Source organism: Cynocephalus volans, chromosome 12 (assembly GCF_027409185.1).
Source record: "Cynocephalus volans isolate mCynVol1 chromosome 12, mCynVol1.pri, whole genome shotgun sequence".
Classification (NCBI taxonomy): domain Eukaryota; kingdom Metazoa; phylum Chordata; class Mammalia; order Dermoptera; family Cynocephalidae; genus Cynocephalus; species Cynocephalus volans.
Genome location: NC_084471.1, coordinates 84451058 through 84472375, shown reverse-complemented (window position 1 = coordinate 84472375; position 21318 = coordinate 84451058). Strand labels below are relative to the sequence as shown.

The window sequence follows — 21318 nt, the reverse complement described above, 5'->3', positions numbered from 1 at the left end:
CCAGGCCCAGTTGTCTCACTTCAGTGTAAAATAGTAACAAAAGCTCCCTGAGGTAGGAGGGTAAACAAATTGAAAGAGACAGGCAGGAGGTAGACAGGTGCACAGGAAAACAGAAGAAAGTCAAGGTGGAGAGAATGCAGGTGCAGGTACAGGTACAAATGGGACAATTGGTGGGGGCAATGACTCATGTAACTAGAGCAGAAAATAAAGGGTGAGTGGACACCTTTTGGTGAAAAGACGTAAGAATGTGATTGGCACCAAAACCTGAAACACACAGCTCAAACTTTCTTGTCCCATGCATGAACCCAGAAGGGGTATCTGTGATCTTTATGTCCCAAGTCCCACAACAATGAAAAGCTCTTGAACTACACTGACCAATATGGTGGACATTAGTTATATATGGCTATTTGAATTGAAACTAAAATGAACTAAAATTAGAAATTTACTTCCTTCAGTCACACTAGCTACTTTCCTAGAGCTCAAAAGCCACCTGTGGCTAGTGACCACCATATTGGACAGTGTAGATAGAGAACATTTCTATCATCACAGTGCTATTGGTCTGTATTGTTCTTGAGAACAGCGCCATGTTATTCTGAGTATTATTCCAAATGATGATACCTTGGATGATAGCTTGAGCAGATGACACCTGGGTTTCAAGTGTGGTTGTCTAGGGGAGAGTGGGTGTCTAGTGTGGGAGGGGCTCAGTAAGCAGCTCTCCTGTGAAAATAAAGTGCTGAGCCTTCCGGCTTATGTACTGTGCCGGAACTCTCCAGGTATGAAGGCTGCCACCAATGGCTCTCACCACTGTCATCCCTGAGTGTTGCTTTCATTGTACTCCTCTCACAAGGGTTCCCATTGGAACCACCCTATTGGCTCCAATGAAAGATCAGAGTTCCCAAATGGTCCCAAAGCCCTCTTTCTTTTTAGCAACAGGTTAGGTTAAAGCCACAAAAAACCTTTACAAAGTAAGAAGGGAAATGAGAGAAAAATGAACATGTACTTTGCAAGAATAGTAGAGCCCATAATGCTCAAGTTACTGGTCACACTGTGGCTAACCTTCCCATGAGGCTCACAGACCCTGTCCCCATGCAGTCCTTTGCATGTGGTACACACATCTTTGCTGTTTGTTCCGTGGTTTCCTGGTTTCGCTCCTGGGGGTCTCCATGTGGTTGGGCACTGTCTCGTTACCAGAATTCAAAATTGGCAGCCTCAGCTGAGATCTTGTCCCCAAGAGAGCACTGGTTTCTTACAAGACTAACAAAATAATGCCTTTTCATTGAATGGAAAAAGAGCCATTCAGTAAAAATTACACACAGAATCGCCAGGTCTTTGGTTTAAGATTCAAATTTTCTAAGATACTGGTTGGACTTGAGTTTGTGGTGATACTGAAGCACCCAAATGGAAGAATCCTCCTTTTTCTTCTTAAAATAACTTTACAAAAAGAAAGGATCTCCAGGGAAGAGAGTGGACAAAACTACTCAAGAATGGACTTGTGATATGTGGGAAATCTGCCTTTAATTTGGACGTATCTTCACTAGAGTAGGACAATAGCAACCTGCTATTCAAGAGATTTGGCTGTGAAAGACAGAAAAAGACGTGGGAGCAGTTGGAGATGAAATGAAATAAATGGAAAAAAATTAATGGTTTTGATGGTAGTTATCTGTGTATGTGTTTTAAGATAGATAGAACTAATAAACTGACAAAAGCCAGCAAAAGGAAGAAGTTAAAAGATGAAAGAGAAGTTAAGGGATGGAACGAAGTTCCACAAGAGGCAAAATCCAGAGCCTTCCATTATGGCAATAAGAGAAAAGACAGACTAGAATGAGGGGCAGTTAATTTGTGGATGGAGTGCAGGATATTGAGGGAATCCCGTTTTCTCTCTTTCACTTAATCTGTGAAGAAAGAGGTGAAGGCACCTGCTAAGCAATGGGGGAGCAGATCTGACGGGTAAACAGTGAAATAGTCGTTGTGTGGCGCACGGGGGAGAGGGCAGACAGCACACAGAAAAATGTCATGCAGTGAGCGAATAAATGAGGGAAGGAAGGAAAGCGGTCTTTAAAAAGTTTTTAAAACAGACATCTACTGGTGATGTGGATATTGGTGGGTCCTGCCATGGAGTACTTGAGAGACTGAAACCAGACATAATTATTTTCATCATATTTTATATAAAATAGACATTTACATAAATTTTATTTTCGAAAGACCTAGGCAAAGTGTACATAATCAGACTTAATGGGAGAAATACTTCATGGGAGATATATTTCTAACTGGCACAGCAAAGGTAACAAAAATTTACATTTATGTACAACGGATCAAAATAGGAAATCAGAGCAATGTGAACAAAGAACACAACGCAAGTCATTTCCCCCTGACAAAAGGAGGAATCCGTGTGAGTCACAGCAAATCAAATAATTTCCACATTATATAAAAGCAAGCCATGGCTTCTACAGATAGTTTAATTCCTTAGCAGGAAGTTTTATCTTATCTTTTATTCCCCCAGTAAAGTAACAAAATCACTGTAAGAATTTTTAAGTACACAGACTGTAAAATAAGAATAATGTTCTCTGCCATGTTAAAGTACTTAGGCAATTCAGCCACTTTTAGGGTTGTCTGTGTGTTTTCTTACAGTGATTTAAGAATCATTAAAGCAAAGGGCAACATTTTTCAATTATTTCATCAGATGCGTTTATCAGTTATCTCCTGGATGCTTTTCAATCCAGATTCAAGAGTAACCATTGCAGAGGCTCACAAAGCTTAATGGAACCAACAGTCTAACCAGTCATTTTATGGGTGATAAACATGACTGAAACATAGCTAACCCGGGTGAGGTGGCTCCTCAGTGGCAGAGCTAAGACTAGAACTCAGATCTTGATTCTTGGACTAGTACACCCCTCCTGTGGGCCTCAAGATAAATAACTCCAAAAGGACACTATACATGTTGGAAACTGCCAAACGTGACACAAACACACACCATGTGCACCACAGAGAATGTGAAGAAACTCCTGAATTTCTGGATGTAAAAATATCTTTCCAGTTGGAAGTAAATGCTGATCTAAACTTAAAAACAGATAATGACCATATATTGTGGTGGGTGATGATTTTACGAGTTACAGGTTCTAAAGGTTTTCACTGAGAGGATCCTTGGTGATAAACATCAAACATTTTAATATGAACCACTGATTGTTATAAATGTTTTATCAATTCTGTTGTGCCACTTTGGAATTAAACCATGCTTTTGATCATGGTTATTTTATCTCTTCAAGTTAAATGGCTACTAAAAACAAAAAATATTGAGGGAAATGCAGTTTTTGGAAGAAATAGTCAACATATTTTTCTTTTGTATCAAAAACTTCAAGAATAATAATAAAAAGTTATATTTCTCCATCTTGCTTTTCGGCACTCTAAGCTTTTACCTTATTCAACTGCAGTACAAATGCAAGATTTGACAGGTATTTTTTTTTTTTTACATGTCAAAAGATATCATTTAAACAGTTAAGTTTTGCTACATTTGGGAGATACCAACATACAATCAAATCAAAGTATATGTGATTTGGAAACCAGGAAAAAAAAATTAGAAACAAACCACCTCTAGCTGCATTTACTTTGAATGTTGTTACAATACCCAGTAGATTACTATTGTAAGGGATTGACTCTATCACAAATCAAAGCAAAATTTTTTGTTTGTAGTTTCCCCCCCAAAAAAACTGATTTTAACAAGTACAATTAAGAAATAATTAGCAAAAGCTGACATGCATGTGCTCAAAAGAGAGACATAGATGGAGTGAGAAACTCCCTGCCATGGACACCTTCTGTGGATCATTAAAAATATCAGTTTTATACACTGGGCACCTTGACTGCTGCATGCAAACAGCAAGGCAATTCCTCTCCATCTGAGAACCGAGAACTCTGTAAACATAAAGCCAAATCATAGTCCAGCTGCCACAAGTGCAAAACCACCCCACACAACCACCTGTTTGTCAACCTTGGAAGGAGAGCCTCAGCCAACCAATTGTGCCATACATCATCCTTTAGAATTCTTTGGTTCATTTTAGTCTAGATTTAAAAGTAAAACTTGCAAAAGATTATAAGCATCTTTTTTTGTCAAAGTCATAAACTGCCATTGAAGTTGTCAGCCCTGCAGTGGTTCTCTAGCCTAGCTGCATATTAGAATCAGCAGCCGGACAATAGGTGTTAGGGATTTTGAAAGGTCCCCAGGTGATTCTAAAGTGCAGCCAGCATTGAGAGCCCCTATGTATGAGGGAACAGATCTCAACTATCAGCTGGATGTGGCTCTTCAATCTGAGGGACCCGGAATGTTTAACAGAGACAATAAGAAACCACACATTTGCTTTTTATTTCCCCTCAAGTTACAGTTACTGTAGGTCGCTTAGTATAAGATGGTTTGGATTTTCTCCGCCTGGCTGTGAGCAGTTGCAGAGAAGCACTTGCACAACCACTGCAAACACTGCATCAAACGAGGTACCACTTCCTGCACATTTCAGAATCTTACGCTGAGGGGTGTGAAGTACTGTGACTTGGAATTAACATGCTGACAATCCTCTCTGTTTTGTGATAGGCTTCAAAATAATCCCCAAAGTATGTATCACAGGATTCCCTAAAATATAGTTTCTTTTCTTTCAAGGTATTTGCATCTTTGGTTTAGCTCACCTGTTATATCACTGAACCATGTTTCATGAATACCGTTAATAGGTTGAAAACATCTGAATCATTTCTAACAATCCTGAATGAATATTCGTAAGATTAAAATAAGCTTCTAAAGCCATGCTTGTGGCTTTTATGTCAAAGGACATGTTAAGGACTGCCACTTATTGGGGGCTTTGAAGGTGAGAACAGGTTCTAGGTGGGACTGAAGGACAGGTTAGACCAGGTGTGAATGAGAGAGAGATGCGCAGGAAGAACTCTAAACGTAGCTGACAAAAAACAGCAAATGCTGCTCAGGGAAACAGTCACAAATGAAACTCTGACCCCTGGATCAAATGTTCAGCCAGGGGAAAGCAACTTCCATCTTGTCTTCAATCCCTTCCTACCCAGGACCTGTTACATAATTCTGGGACCTGGTGCAAAATGAAATTGTGCGGCCCCTTGTTCAAAGAGTGTTAAGAATTTCAAGCAGAGCATTCAACCAATCTCGGGTGCTTCTGAGTGCAGGGCCCTGTGAGACAGCAAGGACTGCACATCCACGAAGCCAGCTCGGCCCCTGCATTTCAGAAAGGTGCTATCAATCCCCATGCCACCCAGGCTTCCATTAAGGGCACACTGGATGTCCCTCCCTGGCCTGGCACTCAGTTTTCATTGTGATAAGGATGAATTTCATTTATTATCTCATCTCACAAGGACCAAATAAAAATGGCTACAAAATACAATTAATATCTTTGAAAAATAGCTTGTGATTTGTTTTCTTATATAGGCACCATCTCAACTGTGAACAATTTCATTGGCTACAACTCAGTAAAGGATAAAAATATCTGATCCAACAAACAATGCTGACTTTAAAACAAACAAACAAAACCCCCAAAACAAGCAGTGCTTACTTTGAATGTTCAAAGAGCTGCCAGTGTGTGCTGACAGAAGGAGAGAGTGGGGGGGGGCGGGAAGGATGGGACGCAGGAGATGGGGGGAGAGGGAGACGATAACACCTAAAAGAAGGCAGACAAATCTCCTCCTGAAGGCCACATGACCCTCGTCCCTCAGAAACTTTTAGGCTGTACCTGCCATTTCAATTATTCCAACAAATGTGCTCTCATATCTTCAGCAGCACTTCAAGTAAGGCATAACTGTTCACCATCTGGGGCTCAGTCTTTTCCATTCACTTTCTAAGCATGAATTCTGGTAACAGATTACTCCAAGTTGTGGTAAAGTCTTACATATTGTTGTTAGCTAGGAATTCATGTTTTTCAATTTGGGAGTGGGGTGGTTATTTTCCAAAAAATACTGAAGAACATTTCTTGGCCTTAAAACATATGGGTATAATTTGAGGAGGAAGGAAACATTTAACTAAGATTTTGGATAAATTTATGATATATAACATTGAAAGACTATTAGAAAGAGTTCATAGTGGTAATATATACATTACTGGATCACTGATGCACGCAAACGGATGCGTGCTAATTCAAATTCTGTAATCACCTGCACTTAAAATATTCCACCCAACATCCCTTCCCAAAAAAGTTTTTCTTCCTTTTATTTAGACTTACCTTGACAAAAAAAAAATAACATAGGGGTACTCCTTCCTGATACTGGGCTGAAAGAAGCAGAGGCTTTTACCCTGTCCTGCTGGAGCAGGTGAATTACATGTGCCTTCAGGCTGCTCCGTCTGCATGACACCTGCCTCAGCACCTGGAGCAGCACTGCCTGGAGGGTTTGGTTTTTGTTTTTAATGATGACGATCAAATTAGAATCAGGTGTTCCAATTTCTGCACTTTCGAAATATATTAGCATCCAACACTGAAGGCTGATCCCTCATTTCTTTAACTTTAGCAAGTGAGTCAACGTAAATTTTTTGAGGGACTCCTAAAAACTTAACTACTCTGTACTTTAAATTTATATTTTTATATGATCAATTTTGAATGCTGCTATTAGAATCACAACATACAGAGAAAAAAGTGTGTATATATTAGATATTTTATAAGTTATGAAATAAATAACACTAAAAATAAATGTCAAATCATGAGTTCAACTTTGCCTTCCCTATCTTTTAAATATAAATATATATATTTTAAATTATGAATTTAGACGTTTTCCCCTAGATTTTTAAAGCATTCTCCATGAAATTCTCAAAATTACAAATAAGAAAGAACTCTGGATTTCAATCACTAGTGTTCTAAGCACAGAATTCTCATTAAGCGTATGAAGACAAATAAATAGAGCTCTCTCTCTGCCTAGAGTCTATGAAGATTTCTGTGATCTATTGTAAAGATTCCTCAATGGTTAAATATATTTTTCAAAAAAATAAATCTCATGATGTCTGAACATTAAGATAGTAAAGTAGGACATTTCCATCAGTTAATATCTTTAATATTTTTATGTAGAATATACTATTTTTTTCTCCACCAAAATAACAATATATTTGGAGGCAGGAACATTTATGATTTTAAATGCACTTTTGAAATCTTAGAGTAGAACCACTACTCTAGTAATACTTGTAATAAAATTAAAATAATTTTAAACATTTCCATAAAGAGTTAGGGGTACCAAACTCCTTAATTTCCCCTAGGGATAAAAATACCCCTAAACAATTCCAGAAGTTTCCCTTTTAATATATTAGGCATGGGAAAAACTTGCTTCAGAGTGGTATTTACTCCTCAAAAGGGCTCTAGTAATATCCTTAAGGAGATATTAGATAAAGCTCACTTAATAGCCCTTTGCCCCACATATTCCAGAAGGTTTTACAAAAGCTATTAGATGGTCATTTCTGGTTTTGGAGAATAAAATGATCCAACTCTTGGTAGAATTTCCCCCGGATGATTTTTCCCCTCTTTGAAATATCTCATCCCCAAAAGAATAGAAGCTCTGCTTTCATAGCATTTCAAGCTTCTATATTTCTGGGACATAAAAGTCTAAACTAAGAAATGGAATTAGATCTCCAGGTTGTCAAAGCACAGACATATATCAACGGAAATCTGGAGTTAACCCAAACAAAAATCTGTAAAATGTGTGGTTGTTGTTTTCCTTTCCTCTCAGACCTTCTTGTCCTTGCTTGCTCTGCCTGTCTTCTTTCACGGACATGTAGGTCCTTCAGCACTGGGTTACCAGCAGATGTCCCAGACTGTGCCACACCGAACTTGGACTGACAGGGAGCTTCACCGGTTGTGCCTCTGCTGATGTGAAAGAAGAAAGGCCTCTGTCCCTTTCCCCTCTTTCAGAGGCATCAGGATTGTCCCATGAGACTGGGTCAAATGCTTTATGTCTGATCCTTTTCTCGAACTTCTTGTAATCGTTTTTCTAGGCGATCCAATTTGGCAAGATTTTCCTTCAGCAGTTTGCTGTCTGGAACCAGCTGTAAGGCTCTCTCGTAATAAACCCTTGCAGACACGTAGTTTCCCTGTGGGGGAACAGAGAACAATTATATTCTGATCTCCCCCAAAGAAGGAGGAGTCTAAGAAATCGACCCTCTACCCAGTGTAACATTAATGTTCTCAATATGGAAATCCTGTCTGCAGGTGTAATTTTATCCTTATCAGTTGGTGCTTTTGCAGAATCCACTGAAGTACCAGACCAGCTGGAGAATGTGAAGGATAATAATTATAGTGTAAGGTTAAGTAGTAGTAAAACAGGTTGTACTAATGCAGGGTGTGAGGCTATTGTTTCATGGTGTTCTCATGGGTTCTTCATTTGTAATCAAATGGAGCCATGGTTATAAATTCATATTATTAAGAGAGAAAAGGAGAGACAGAGAGAGAATGTTTTTGAAACCGCAGGAGTAATCATTGAATAGTTTCAGTATCCACTGTATCTACCTAGTGGCAAGAGTTATTCTAATCTTCAACTTAAAAAATAAAAGCAACTTTTGCCTAATATAGACTTTAATGCAAACATAAGTTTTTATACAATGAAAAGAATTGATAAGAATATGAGGTCAAATTTATCCACTACCCAAGGTGTGTGGCGATATGCACCTGCAGGATGCTCTCAGTGCAGAAGGGAAGGGAGTCTCTACTGACCTGTGAAGTCTCACCCACCCCCATCCTCTGTCAGCCCCCATCTCTTTTGTTTAATGACTCTTTAACTAGCAACCAATGTGTGCTTGGTCCCAGATGATTGGTGGCTAATTGGTCACAATTATTAGCTTTTCCAGCGCCTCTTCTGCTACTAAATGTATTATCTGCCTTTTTTGGTCCTCCCTCTTTCAGATGTGTCCTGTAGTCTCAGAACCAAGATTGTGAGAGTTCTCCCCATTCCAGAAATTATAAATTTGCTCTTCCTTATTCTACATCTTTCATGTGGATGAACGCCACTGACTGTCTAAATTTCCATCACAATTTAAAATTGTATCTCTTGGAGTGAAAATAGTATGTGGCAATAGTATTTACAGAATGCTTAACTATCTTCCAAATGAGTCAATACGTGTCAAAAGATTAGACATGGCATTGGGAAAATATAGGAAAATGGTCAGGGCCCCTCAGAAGTTCCGAATCTTGATGAGCATTTGATGTAAATATGCACATGTGCCCAGATGTTCCTTGGCTATTGACTAATGTAATTGTGCATGTGCACCCAGGTGTCCTGGGTTATGGACTTAAGTATAAAGGATGAGTGGCTCTAATCCACAGGGCCCCCTGCCCCCGGGGGGCTACAGGGAGGCCGCTACTGCTGCTGGAGGCTTTTGCTGCCAGGGCACCCTGGACCCTCCGAGAGGCCACCGCCACCGCTGGACCTGTAAGCTGCTGCTGCTGTTGATGAAGACTGAGCTCATGTGGTCTGCCAATGGCTCTTGGGATCTTTCCCAGTTACCTAGCGTGGACCTGCGTTTGAGGGGTCTGGTGACCCAGTCTGTACAATGGGTTTGAAGGGTCTGGCCCTAGCCCTGACAGTACAAATGGAAACTTAGTATGACTAAAATAATGAAATGTTTTGGCTTTAGTTATGATTTGCCTTACTCGACAACTGGCATAGTCGTGTAGCTTTACACGTGGCCTGACACATAGTGAGCACTCAATGTGATATTATCACTACTGTTATTATTAAATGACTGTCCAGGCTCTGTGTAAATATTGTCTATTTCTTCCAGTTTTCACTTCTCTTACTGGTGAAAGGGATAGTGGAAATGACAGAACAAGAAATTGTACGCTGGGAATCCAGGCACTGGCATCTGGCATGTGCAACAAATGAACATATTTCTGATGATTAACACTGACTGTGAGGAGAGGCTAACCAGATTGCTGAATAAGTGGGAACCTGAATTTGCTACATTCAATTATTATTTTTTCAGCTCAAGCATTTATCTTCCAAGTGTCTTCTGATTTTTGTGAAGTTTAGCACATACATGCAGACAACTGCACATCTGTGGCTCTTAGCGTGCTCTCAACATGTGTGTTTCTACTGCAGTTGATTTTGAAATTGTTTTTCTGGGAGATTTCTCTGAATTTAGGCCTTGGCCTGGTGTCTCGGCATTTTCTCTGATCACCAGGCTTCTCTGTTCTTTCATATAAAACATAGTTCATTTTCTCTCCCTCAGATTGTTCTTTTCTTGATTAAACTGGAAACCTTATATTTTAAAAATGTTATATCCCTTCAGTCAATGTCCACAATTTCTTAGATGCTATGTAGGGAATCTGAATTATCAAATTTCTAGAACTGTGCTAATATGATAGTCACTAGCCACATGTGGCTATTTAAATTTAAATGTTACAATTAATTAAGAATTCAGTTTCTCGGTTGTACCAGCCACATTTTAAGTGTTAAACAGCCACATGTGGTTAGTGACTACTGCCTTGGAGAACATTTCCATGATCACAAAATCTTCTACTGGAAAAAATCTTTCTAGAAAATGCATATTACTGTCATAAGGCAGTATTGAAAATAGTACTTGGTGATATGGCCCAATCAGAGCTGATGGAACTCTGATTATAAAGAATGTATTATAGCTTTTTTGGTCTACATAAAACTTCATCCTACATAAAACTTCATAGAAAGGATTATCTTTTATTAGCACGTAGCATGAGCAAGAGACAACCGTGACACTCACTCCCCTCTCTTCATCTTTTTGTCACCTCCTTGCAAAGCCTTATTGCAACTCTCAATCTTGCCACAGTCCTCAGGTCTGCCTAAGCTTCCCCCAGGCTCAGGGAAGGAGTAAGGCCAGGAATGGGATAACATTGCCTGTTGCACACACTACTTGGCAATGCAAAAGACACAGAAAGTTCATGATTGTCCTTTAAGATCTCATAAGGACAACCCTGCAGTTTAATGGTGGCATCAAAATGACCTCAGCCAAGCCGTGTGCCTTCTCTATTTACACTATATTGCATCATATGAATTAACTGATATTAGACCATTTCTAAACTGTAAATGTGGCAATTTTATATTGTTCAACCTAATTCATGGTGTCCACAAAGACAAAAATCAGGATAAAGTAATTTTTAATCAATGTAGTCATATTTTAAAATAATATACTCAATAGGTCCTCCTTCAATCTTCAGACACCTTTCCAGGGGAAGTACCTCTAAATTTAAAGCAATGGGTTCAACTGTTAGTCTTAAAGAGTACAATAGATATACTGTTTTATCTTTATTTCCAGACTTTTTGGACATTCTTGAGAATATTTTATGTACTTTTCTAATTAACAACTGAACCTCTTGCTTTAACTGCAGGCACACTCCATCTGAAAGCACATCGAATACATTATTTGGAAATGTATCTGTTTAACATATGATTTAAAATATTTAAAATTATTATTTTACTTTGGGTTTTTTTGTTTGCCAGTACAGGGATCTGAACCCTTGACCTTAGTGCTGTAAGGTGGCGTTCTAACTAACTGAGCGAACTGACCAGGCTATTTTACTATTTTAAAGCAAGTTCATTCCATATTTCCCAGCTAGATATTGCTGGACACCCTAGAACATCATTAAGATAAGAGCTTGGATTATTTGGTTCTGATAAACGTCATGCTCGGATTCACCATCTGTCGGTTGCAGGTAACTATGTCTCATTATCCCTTCTCATCATAGGTCACCTTTTTGTTTTGCTATCTTTTTGAGAGTGATTGGTTTCTACTTAATAGTAAACCCTATTAGGCCTTTATTTAGATTCTAATCACTACACTGCTATTTTATCAGTGCAGAGAAGAATAGAAGTCTGAAAATAAGTTAGCTAAATGAAAGTGATCTTTTAAAAACATGTCAGACATGGCACTTCTCTGCTCAAAGTCCTCCAAGGACCCCAACTGACTTGGCATAAAAGCTAAGGTCCCTATAATTCCTTTCAAGGCCCTGCATGATCGGGCCCGGTGACCTCTGTGACCTCATCTTCCACCATTCCCTCTCACCTGCTCTTCCCCAGCCACGCTGCCTCCTCACTTTTCTTCAAACACAACAGGTACACTCGAGCCTTAGGACTTTGCATGTGCTCTTTACCTATTCTGTCACATGGCTTGATCCCTTCAGGTCTTAGCTCAAACACCACTTTTTAACTGAGGCCTTCCCTGACTGCCTTAATTTAAAATTTTTGCCCTCGTTCCCTGGCACTCCAATTTTCTTTCTCTCTTTTTTTTCTCCATAGCATTTGTCACCATCTGATACATTTTATATATGTGCATATGTATTGTATGCATGTATGCATATACAAGAGTACTTTTAAAAGTTCGTGGAAAGATTCGTATTATCTTTTATTTCTATTATTCCACGAATTTTCTGAAGTGCCCTCGAATGTATGTATTTATTTATAAGCCTGTCTCCTCCTATTAGAATGTTAGTTTCATGAGGACAGAAATTTTTGCTTTGTTTGTTCATTGTTGATTGCCTAGAAGAGTACTCAGCACATAGGATGCTCTCCATAAATGCTTGTAAAATGAATGGATGAAAGATTGAAGGGTGATATATTTTAGATATGTTTGTCCTCTCAAAGCTCATGTTGAAACTTAATCCACTGTGACAGTGTTAAGAGGGTGGGAAATCCTACTATGGTAATTGAAAGGTAGGGTAACTGAAAGAGGTGACTAGATTGTGAGGACTGTCCCCTTGTGAATGGACTGATCCATTCATGGAGTAATGGGCATGCTTCTGATGGCTCTAGGAGGAGGGCAACTTTAAGAGGAGAGCTTAGCTCTCTCTCACTCAAGCCATATGTCTCATGACACCCTTTGTTGCTAAGGACTTGCCACCGAGAAGGCCTTCACCAGATGTGTTCCCTAAACTTTGGACTTCCAGCCTCTGAAAACATAAACAATAAATATTGTTTCTTTACAAATTACCCAGTCTTGGGAATTCTGTTATAGCAAGAGACAGACTAATACAAAGAAGAATCTTTGAATGCATTATTTATAAATAGCAGTTCCCCAGGGGTCACTTTCAATCCTTAGAAAGATTCACCGAAAGGTAGATTTTTCTTTTGGGAAAAAAGCCCCCCAAAACAAACAAGCTTGTATTTCAGCAAAAGATTAGGAAATAAAAGATACAGTAAATATAAGAAATAAAAAAGTAATATTTAAAGTAATATTTTGGTTTAGACAGTGAGTTAAACTGGAAGGAAAATAAACCACACCAAGCTCCAATAGAGATTTAGTTCACATGAACAGATTTCATCTGCTGTCTATTCTTCCTTAAGTACATATGATTTTCTTTATGATTTATATAGACTTATTTGAAAAATGGATTCATGATATAAAACATCTAGATGATACAAAGTGAACATAAACTGTGCTAATATCACCTCTATTTTTATTTATTTATTTATTTTGGCAGCTAGCCAGTACAGGGATCCAAACCTTTGACCTTGGAGTTAGAACACTGCTTTCTAGCCAAATGAGCTAACCAGCTTGCCCATACTTTCACTTTTAAACACCTATGTTTTTGGTATTCAAATAACTTCAAAGAGGAAATTAATAATAGTTTCTCAATCCTTTAACACAGAAGAAAGACAGAAAGAGAAGACAGAAAACACAAAAAGAAAACCCAGTCTCCATGGAAGTGAATTATTCTCCTACCTTGATGTGTTGGATTCCACCCATGTTCATCCAGGCTTGCGCTTGATCTGGATTTAGTTCCACAGCTGCTTTATAGCTCTAAAAATATAAGAAATATCTTCAGGTCAGGAAACGGGAACCCATCTTAACGCTGCAGGATTGCAGAAAACACTTTCTTCACATGTGAAAATTTAAATGGTTATTACAATGAAACCAGCCACTACTAGTTCACAGGAGACTCCGTTTATTTCTATTATTTTTCAAAGTTGATGATTCTAAAGTGGAGGAAACTGAAATGTATAATTTCCCTGCAGAGTTAACCTTTGGATTTCAAGAGCCTGAGGACACCTGCAGGGAATTCAAGTAGCTTCTATTATAGTGCATCATTTTCCACTGGCCTTGACCTGCAAGAAAACTGTGCTTTTTGACCATTTTCACTAAAAATGGAGTTGATTAAGAGAAATCTTTTTATAATCACAGAATCTTAGAGTAGTTTCCCAAACAGCTGAACCCCAGTATAGTATCCCTTTTTATAATATCACTGACCTGATTTTCAGTCTACGCTTAAACTCTTAAAACATATTCATTACTTCTTTAAGAACAGCTGTTTTATTACCCCTAGTTTTATTCATTAGAAAGTCTTTTGTTTTCTTCTGACATATCAAAGGTATTCAAATATTTGAAGAGTTACCTATCCCTCAAGCACTTTCTTTTGTCTGAATAACATGTATACTATTAAACATAATATCTTTGAGGTATATTTTTAATATTATGCAGGTTGTTTTGCGTCAAAGTTATGCTCACCACTAAGTCTTGATTTTAAGAGTGGTCACTTTAAGGAGTGGTCACCTTAAATAAAGCCAAAGGCTAGGAGAGTTGCCTTCAACTACAAAGCTAAGTATCTGTGCATATATTTTAATGTTCCTTACTACTTTCATTAGCAAAAATAAAATGAAACAGATTCACCAAGTAAAAATTCTGGCTCATCCTCCTCTATTTCAGGTTTAGGAGAAAGAAGAGAATGATAACAATGCTGATTAGGGAAAGAGACATCAGCAAGATGGATGACTAAGAGTTGCCTGGAGCTCGTCTGCCCCCCGCCCCCCTGCAACAAAAAGAAACCAAAATGATGAATAGGCAACTATATTTTGACTGGAGTGACTGAGGAAGTATGCTGGAGAGCACCAAGGGAGCAGTGAAATCCCTACAGAGTATGTAAGTCCAGGGTAGCACCACAGAGAGGGGAGCAAGTCATCCTGCCTCTGCAACTGTCTCCCCCACCAGGTTAGGCTTGGATTAAGGGGGAAATTCTTCTGATGAGGAAAAAGTAAGCTGGACAATACCCAGTGATCTCCACTACCACTACAGATGCCAGCAATCCTTGCTACAGGAGAGCCTTCCAGTTCTCACAGCCCGCAAAACCATTTTGGAGAGTTAGCGAGGCTGCATGCTCTAAGAATAGGATCCGCTGGCTTGCATCACCTACCCCCTTGTCCTAAGCTGCTACTACACGGCACCATCTTGAAATCAAAACCACTATTAGAGTGTATCGTGCTTTGGGGGCCAGTAGCCACTAAATTTCTTCGTCCCTAAGGCCCTGCTGTCATTCCACCACATTAACGCCATTGCCTGCAGCACCACTACCCCAGCTGTCAGATGCCTAGGTCTGATGGAATGACCAAGACCCTGGCATTCTATTACACATGGCACCCCAAACCCCTGGAGAAGAGGCAGACCTGCGCAGCAGGCCAGCCTGCTATGACTGCATGCACCCACACCCAGCCTGATACACAAATGAGAGAAAGCAATCAAACCTTAGCACTACAGAAAACCACCAAACTGCAAAGATAAACAATAAGAGAGGAAGAAAGGAACAAAATATATAGAATAACCATAAAGCAATTAACAAAATGACAGAGTAAGTCCTCACCTATCAATAACTTTGAATGTGAATGGATTAAATTCTCCAATTAAAAGATATAAATTGGATGAATGAATTCAGAAAAACAAGACTAACTATGTGCTGCCTAAGAGAAACTTACTTCACCTATAAAGACACACAGACTGTAATTGCAAAGATGGAAAAAGATACAACACACAAACAAAAACCAAAAACAAGTAGATGTAGCTATACTTAGATAAAATAGACTAAGTCAAAAAAGACAAGGTCATTAAATAACAATAAATGAATCAATTCAGCAAGAGGAGATATATCTATATCTATATATAGATATAGATATAGATATGTAGTAAATATATATGCATCTAACAACGGAGTACACAGATATACACATGCACACACAATGTTATCAGAACTAAGGAAGAAATAGAATCCAATAAATAATAGTTGGGGAAAATGCAAATGAGAAAGAGAAAGAAACTAAATCTTACCACCACAAAAAAACAACAAATATCAAAGACAAACAATAAAAGGAGAAGAAAGGAACAAAAGATATTTGAAACAATGAAATGAAAATGAATAAAATTTCAGGAGTAAGACCTTTCAATAACAACCCTCAATGTAAATGGATTACATTCTCCACTCAAAAGACACAGACTCACTTATTAGATTAAAAAGCTAGACCTAATGATATGCTGTCTTCAAGAGACTTATCTCACCTGTAAAGACACACACAGACTAATAGTGAAGGTATGGAAAAAGATACACAACTTGAACGGAAACCAAAAATGAGCAGGAGTAGCTATTCTTATATTGAGTAAAATAAACTTTAAATAAAAAACCATAAAAAGAGACAAAGAAGGCAACTATATAATGATAAAGGGATCTACCCAGCAAGAAGACATAACAATCATAAATATATATGCATTCAACTCCAGAGCACTCAGATATATAAAGCAAACATTATTAGTCCTAAAAAAAAAAGAGAAAGACCCCAATATGACAATAGTAGGTGGTCTGAACACCCCTCTCTCAGCACTGGACAGATCATCTGGGCAGCAAATCAAAAGCAAAACACAGGATTTAAACTACACTTTAGACTAGCTGGACCTTGCAGATATCTACAGAACATTTCATCCAACAACTACAGAATATACTTGCTTCTCATCAACACATGGAACATTCCCCAGGATAGAACATGTTAGGTCACAAATCAAGTCTCAAAAATTTTTAAAAATTGAAATTATTCCCTGTATCTTTTCAGACCACAACAGAGTAAAACTAGAAATCAATAACAAGTGAAACTCTGGAAACTATACAAATACATGGAAATTAAACAATATGTTCCTGAATGACCTATGGGTCCAAGAAGATACTAGGTAGGAAATCAAAAAATGTCATGAAACTAACAAAAATAAAGACACCTCATTCCAAAACCTTTGGGATACTGCAAAAGCAGTACTAAAAGTGAAGTATGTTGCAATAAATGCTTACATCAAAAGAATAAAAAATTCTCAAAAAAACAACCAAACGCTACAACTGAAAGAACTAGAAAAACAAGAACAATCCGACCCCCAATTTAGTAGATGGAAAGAAATAATTAAGATCACAGCAGACACCCAAAAAAATGATACAAAAGATCAATGAAACAAAAAGTTGGTTTTTTGAGAAGATAAACAAAATAAACAAGCCATTAACTTGGCTAACTAAAAAAACAATGAGAGAAGACCCAAACAACAAAAATCTGGAATGAAAAAGGAGACATTACAACTGATACCACAGAAATACAAAGTACCATTAGAGATTATTATAAAGAACTGTATGCCAACAAATTTGAAAACCTGGAGGAAATGGATACATTTTTGCACACATAGAAACTACCAAGACTGAACAAAGAAGAAATAGAAAACCCGAACAGACCAATAACAAGTAATGAGATTGAAGCAGTAATCAGCAGTCTCCCAACAAAGGAAAGCCCAGGACCAGATCGATGGCTTTACTGCTGAATTTTACCTAAACTTTAAAGAAGAATTAATACCAATTCTCTTCAAAGTATTTCCAAAAAATTGAAACAGAGGCCATTTTCCCAAACTCATGAGCCCAGCATCACCCTGATACCCAAACCAGACAAAGATACATAAAAAAAGAAAACTCTGATGAACATAGATGCAAAAATCCTCAACAAAATATTAGCAAATAGAATAAAGCAACACATCAAAAAAATTATATGCCGTGATCAAGTGGAATTCATCCTAGGGATGCAAGGATGGTACAACATACACAAGTCAATAAATGTGATACACCACATCAACAAAATCAAGGACAAAAACCATATGATTTATCTCAATAGATGCAGAAAAAGCATTTGACAGAATTCAACATTGCTTCATGATAAAGGCTTTCAGCAAATTAGGTACAGAAGGAAAGAATCTCAACACAATAAAAGCCATATTTGACAAACCCACTGCCAATATCATCCTGAATGGGGAAAAGCTTTGAGCTTTTAAGAACTGAAAAAAGACAAGGATGCCTACTCTCACCACTCCTATTTAACACAGTGTCAGAAGAACTAGCCAGAGCAGTCAGACAAGAGTAAGAAATAAAGGGCTTCTAGATTGGAAAAGATGAAGTCAAATTGTCTGTTTGCAGATGACATGATCCTATAGAGAGAAAAATCTAAAGACTCCACCAAAAAACTCTTAGAGCTGAAAAATGATTTAGTAAAGTTGCAGTATTCAGAATCAATATGCAAAAATTAACAGTATGTTTACACTCCAATAATGAAGTAGCAGGAAAAGAAATCAAGAAAGCAAGCCCATTTGCAATAGTCATCCAAACAAACAAACAAAAAAAACCCACCTAGGAATGAATTTAACTAAGGAAGTGAAAGATTTCTTCAATGAGAACTACAAATCATTCCTGAAAGAAATTAAGGAGGACACAATAACATAAAGACATTCCATTCTCTTGGATTGGAAGAATTAACATGAAAATGTCCATATTGTCCAAAGCAATCTACAAATTCAATGCAATCCCCATCAAAATACCAATGACATTCTTCACAGAAATAGAAAATACAATCCTAACTTTCATATGTAAGAACAAAAGACTCCAAATAGCTAAAGCAATCTTGAGCAAAAAAATACAAAGCTGGAGGCATTACACTGCCTGACTTCGAATCAGACCACAAAGCTAAAGTAACCAAAATAGCATTGTACTATTATAAAAAGAGACACTTGGATCAATGGAACAGAATGGAGAATGGAGAAATAAACCCACATTCTTTCAGCTAACTGATATTTGACAAGGGCAAGAGGAGCATACATTGGGGAAAGGACTGCCTCTTTGTTATGTGGTGCTGGGAAAACTGGACATCCATATATAGAAGTACGAAACTAGACCTGTACCTCTTGCCATATAGCAAAATCAACTCAAAATGGATTAAAGACTTAAATATAAGAACTGCAACTATAAAACTCTAAAGAGAAAACAAAGAGAAACAAGAAAGCTTGGTAAAGACTTTATGAATAAGACCCCCCAAAACACAGGCAACAGAAGAAAAAATAAACAAATATGATTATACCAATCATATTTGAAAAGCTTCTGCACAGCAAAAGAAACAATTAATAGAGCAAAAAGACAACTGACAAAATGGGAGAAAATATTTGCAAACTATGTACCCAACAAGGGAGTAATATCCAGAACATATAAGGAACTCAAACAATGTGACATAAAAAAACAAATAACCTGATGAAAACATGGGTAAAGGAGCTGAATAGGCATTTCTTAAAGGAAGGTATCCAAATGGCAAATAGATAAATGAGGAAATGCTCAACATCACCAAGCATCAGGGAAATGCAAATCAAAACCACAGTGATATATCTTCTCACACCAGTTATACTGGCTATTATCAAAAAGGCAGAGAATAATAAATACTGGTAAGGATGAGGAGAAAGGGGAAACCTCCTACACTGTTGGTGAGACTGTAAATTAGTGCAGGTGTTATGGAAAACATTAGGGATGTTCCTCAAAGAACTACAAATAGAACTGCCGTGGGATCCAGCAATTCCACTGCTGGGTGTCTACCCAAAGGAATGGAAACCATCATGTTAAAGGGATACCAGCACTCTCAAATTTATTGCAGCTCTATTTATAATAGGGTTGGAACCAGTCTAATAGTCCATCGATGGATGACTCTATGAGGAAAATGTGGTATATATACACACAGTGGAATACTACTCTTCCATAAAAAGGAATGAAATTCTGCCATTTGCAGCAACATGGATGAACTTACAGAAAATTATGTTAAGTGAAATAAGCTGGGTACAGAAAGAGAAATATTGCATGTCTTCACTCATAGTGGGTGCTGGGAAAAAAAAGAAAGAAAGAAGGAAAGATACAACAATCACTAAAATCCCTTGAATTTTCAAAAGCTGAGAACAGAATTGGGGCCACCAAATGTGGGAAAGGGGGAGGTAGAGGGAGGGCTAAAAAGAAATTTATGAAGGGCCACAAAAAATGTTTATATTGTGTAATAATAAAATTTAAAAAAATAAAAAAATATTAATAGTTGGGTAGTTCAAATCCCTATTCTCAACATTGGACAGATCATCAAGACAGAAAAACTACACTATAGACCAATAGACCTAATAGACATTTACAGAACATTTGATCCAACAGTTGCAGAGTACACATTCTTCTTATAAGAGAAACGTTCTCCAGAATAGACCAATGTTTGGCCACAAAACAAGCTGCAACAAATTTTAAAAAAATCAAAATCATATCAAGTATCATTTTTGATCACAATGGAATAAAGTTAGAAATCAATAACAGGAGGAACTTGAAAATTGTACCAAAACCTTAAAATTTAACAACATGCTCCTGAATGACCTGTGGGTGAATGACAAAATTAAGCAGGCATCAAAAAAATTCCTTGAAACAAATGAAAAGAATAGCACAATATACTGAAGCACCTGGGATACAGCAAAAGCAGTACTAAGAGCGAAGTTTGTAGAAATAAATGCCTACATCAAAAAAAGTAGAAAGATTTCAAATAAACAACCTAACACAACATTGCAAGGAACTATACAGGCAAGAACAAACCAAATACAAAATTAGAAAGAGGAAAGAAATAAAGATCAGAGCAGAAATGAACTAAATAAATGCTAAAAAAACACACAAAAGATCAATAGAAGAAAAAGTAGTTTTTTAAAAGATAAACAAAATTGACAAATCATTAGCTAGAGTAAGAAAAAAGACAGAACACCCAGTAAATAAAATCAGGGATGATAAAGAATATATTACAACAGATACCACAGATATATAAAGAATCATTAGAGACTATTAGAAACAACCACATGCCAACAAATTGGAAAACTTAAGAGCAAATGGCTGGATTTCTGCACACATACCTAATAAAATTGAACCAGGAAGAAATAAAAAAACTGAACAGACAAATAACAAGTAAAAAGACTGAATCAGCAATAAAATTTCTCCCAACAAAGAAAAACCCATGACCAGATGGCTGCACTACTGAATTCTGCCAAACATTTAAAGAAGAACTAACATCAATTCTTCTCAAACTATTCCAAAAAAATTGAAGGGGAAGGAATTTTTCCAAACTCTTTCTACAAGGCCAGCCTTACCTGATACCAAAACCAGACAAAAACACAACGAAAAAGGGAAAACTACATGCCAATATCCCTGATGAACATAAATGTAAAAGTCCTGGACAAAATACTAGATAACCAAACCTAACAGCACATCAAAAGAATTATAT

General features: G+C 37.5%; 1 protein-coding gene across 2 annotated transcripts in view; it reads right to left on the bottom strand.

Moving 5' to 3' along the window:
* Positions 1-6685: 6685 nt before the first annotated feature.
* The window catches only part of TMTC1 (transmembrane O-mannosyltransferase targeting cadherins 1), a 281941-nt gene continuing 267308 nt past the window's right edge, over positions 6686-21318 (bottom strand). For both annotated transcript variants that reach the window (XM_063074874.1, XM_063074875.1), the window contains 2 exons: positions 13661-13738; positions 6686-8062 (listed from right to left, as the gene is read on the bottom strand). In XM_063074874.1, the coding sequence (XP_062930944.1) occupies positions 7922-8062; positions 13661-13738 (219 nt within the window). In that variant the 3' untranslated portion in view covers positions 6686-7921. The remainder of the gene's footprint in view (positions 8063-13660; positions 13739-21318) is intronic.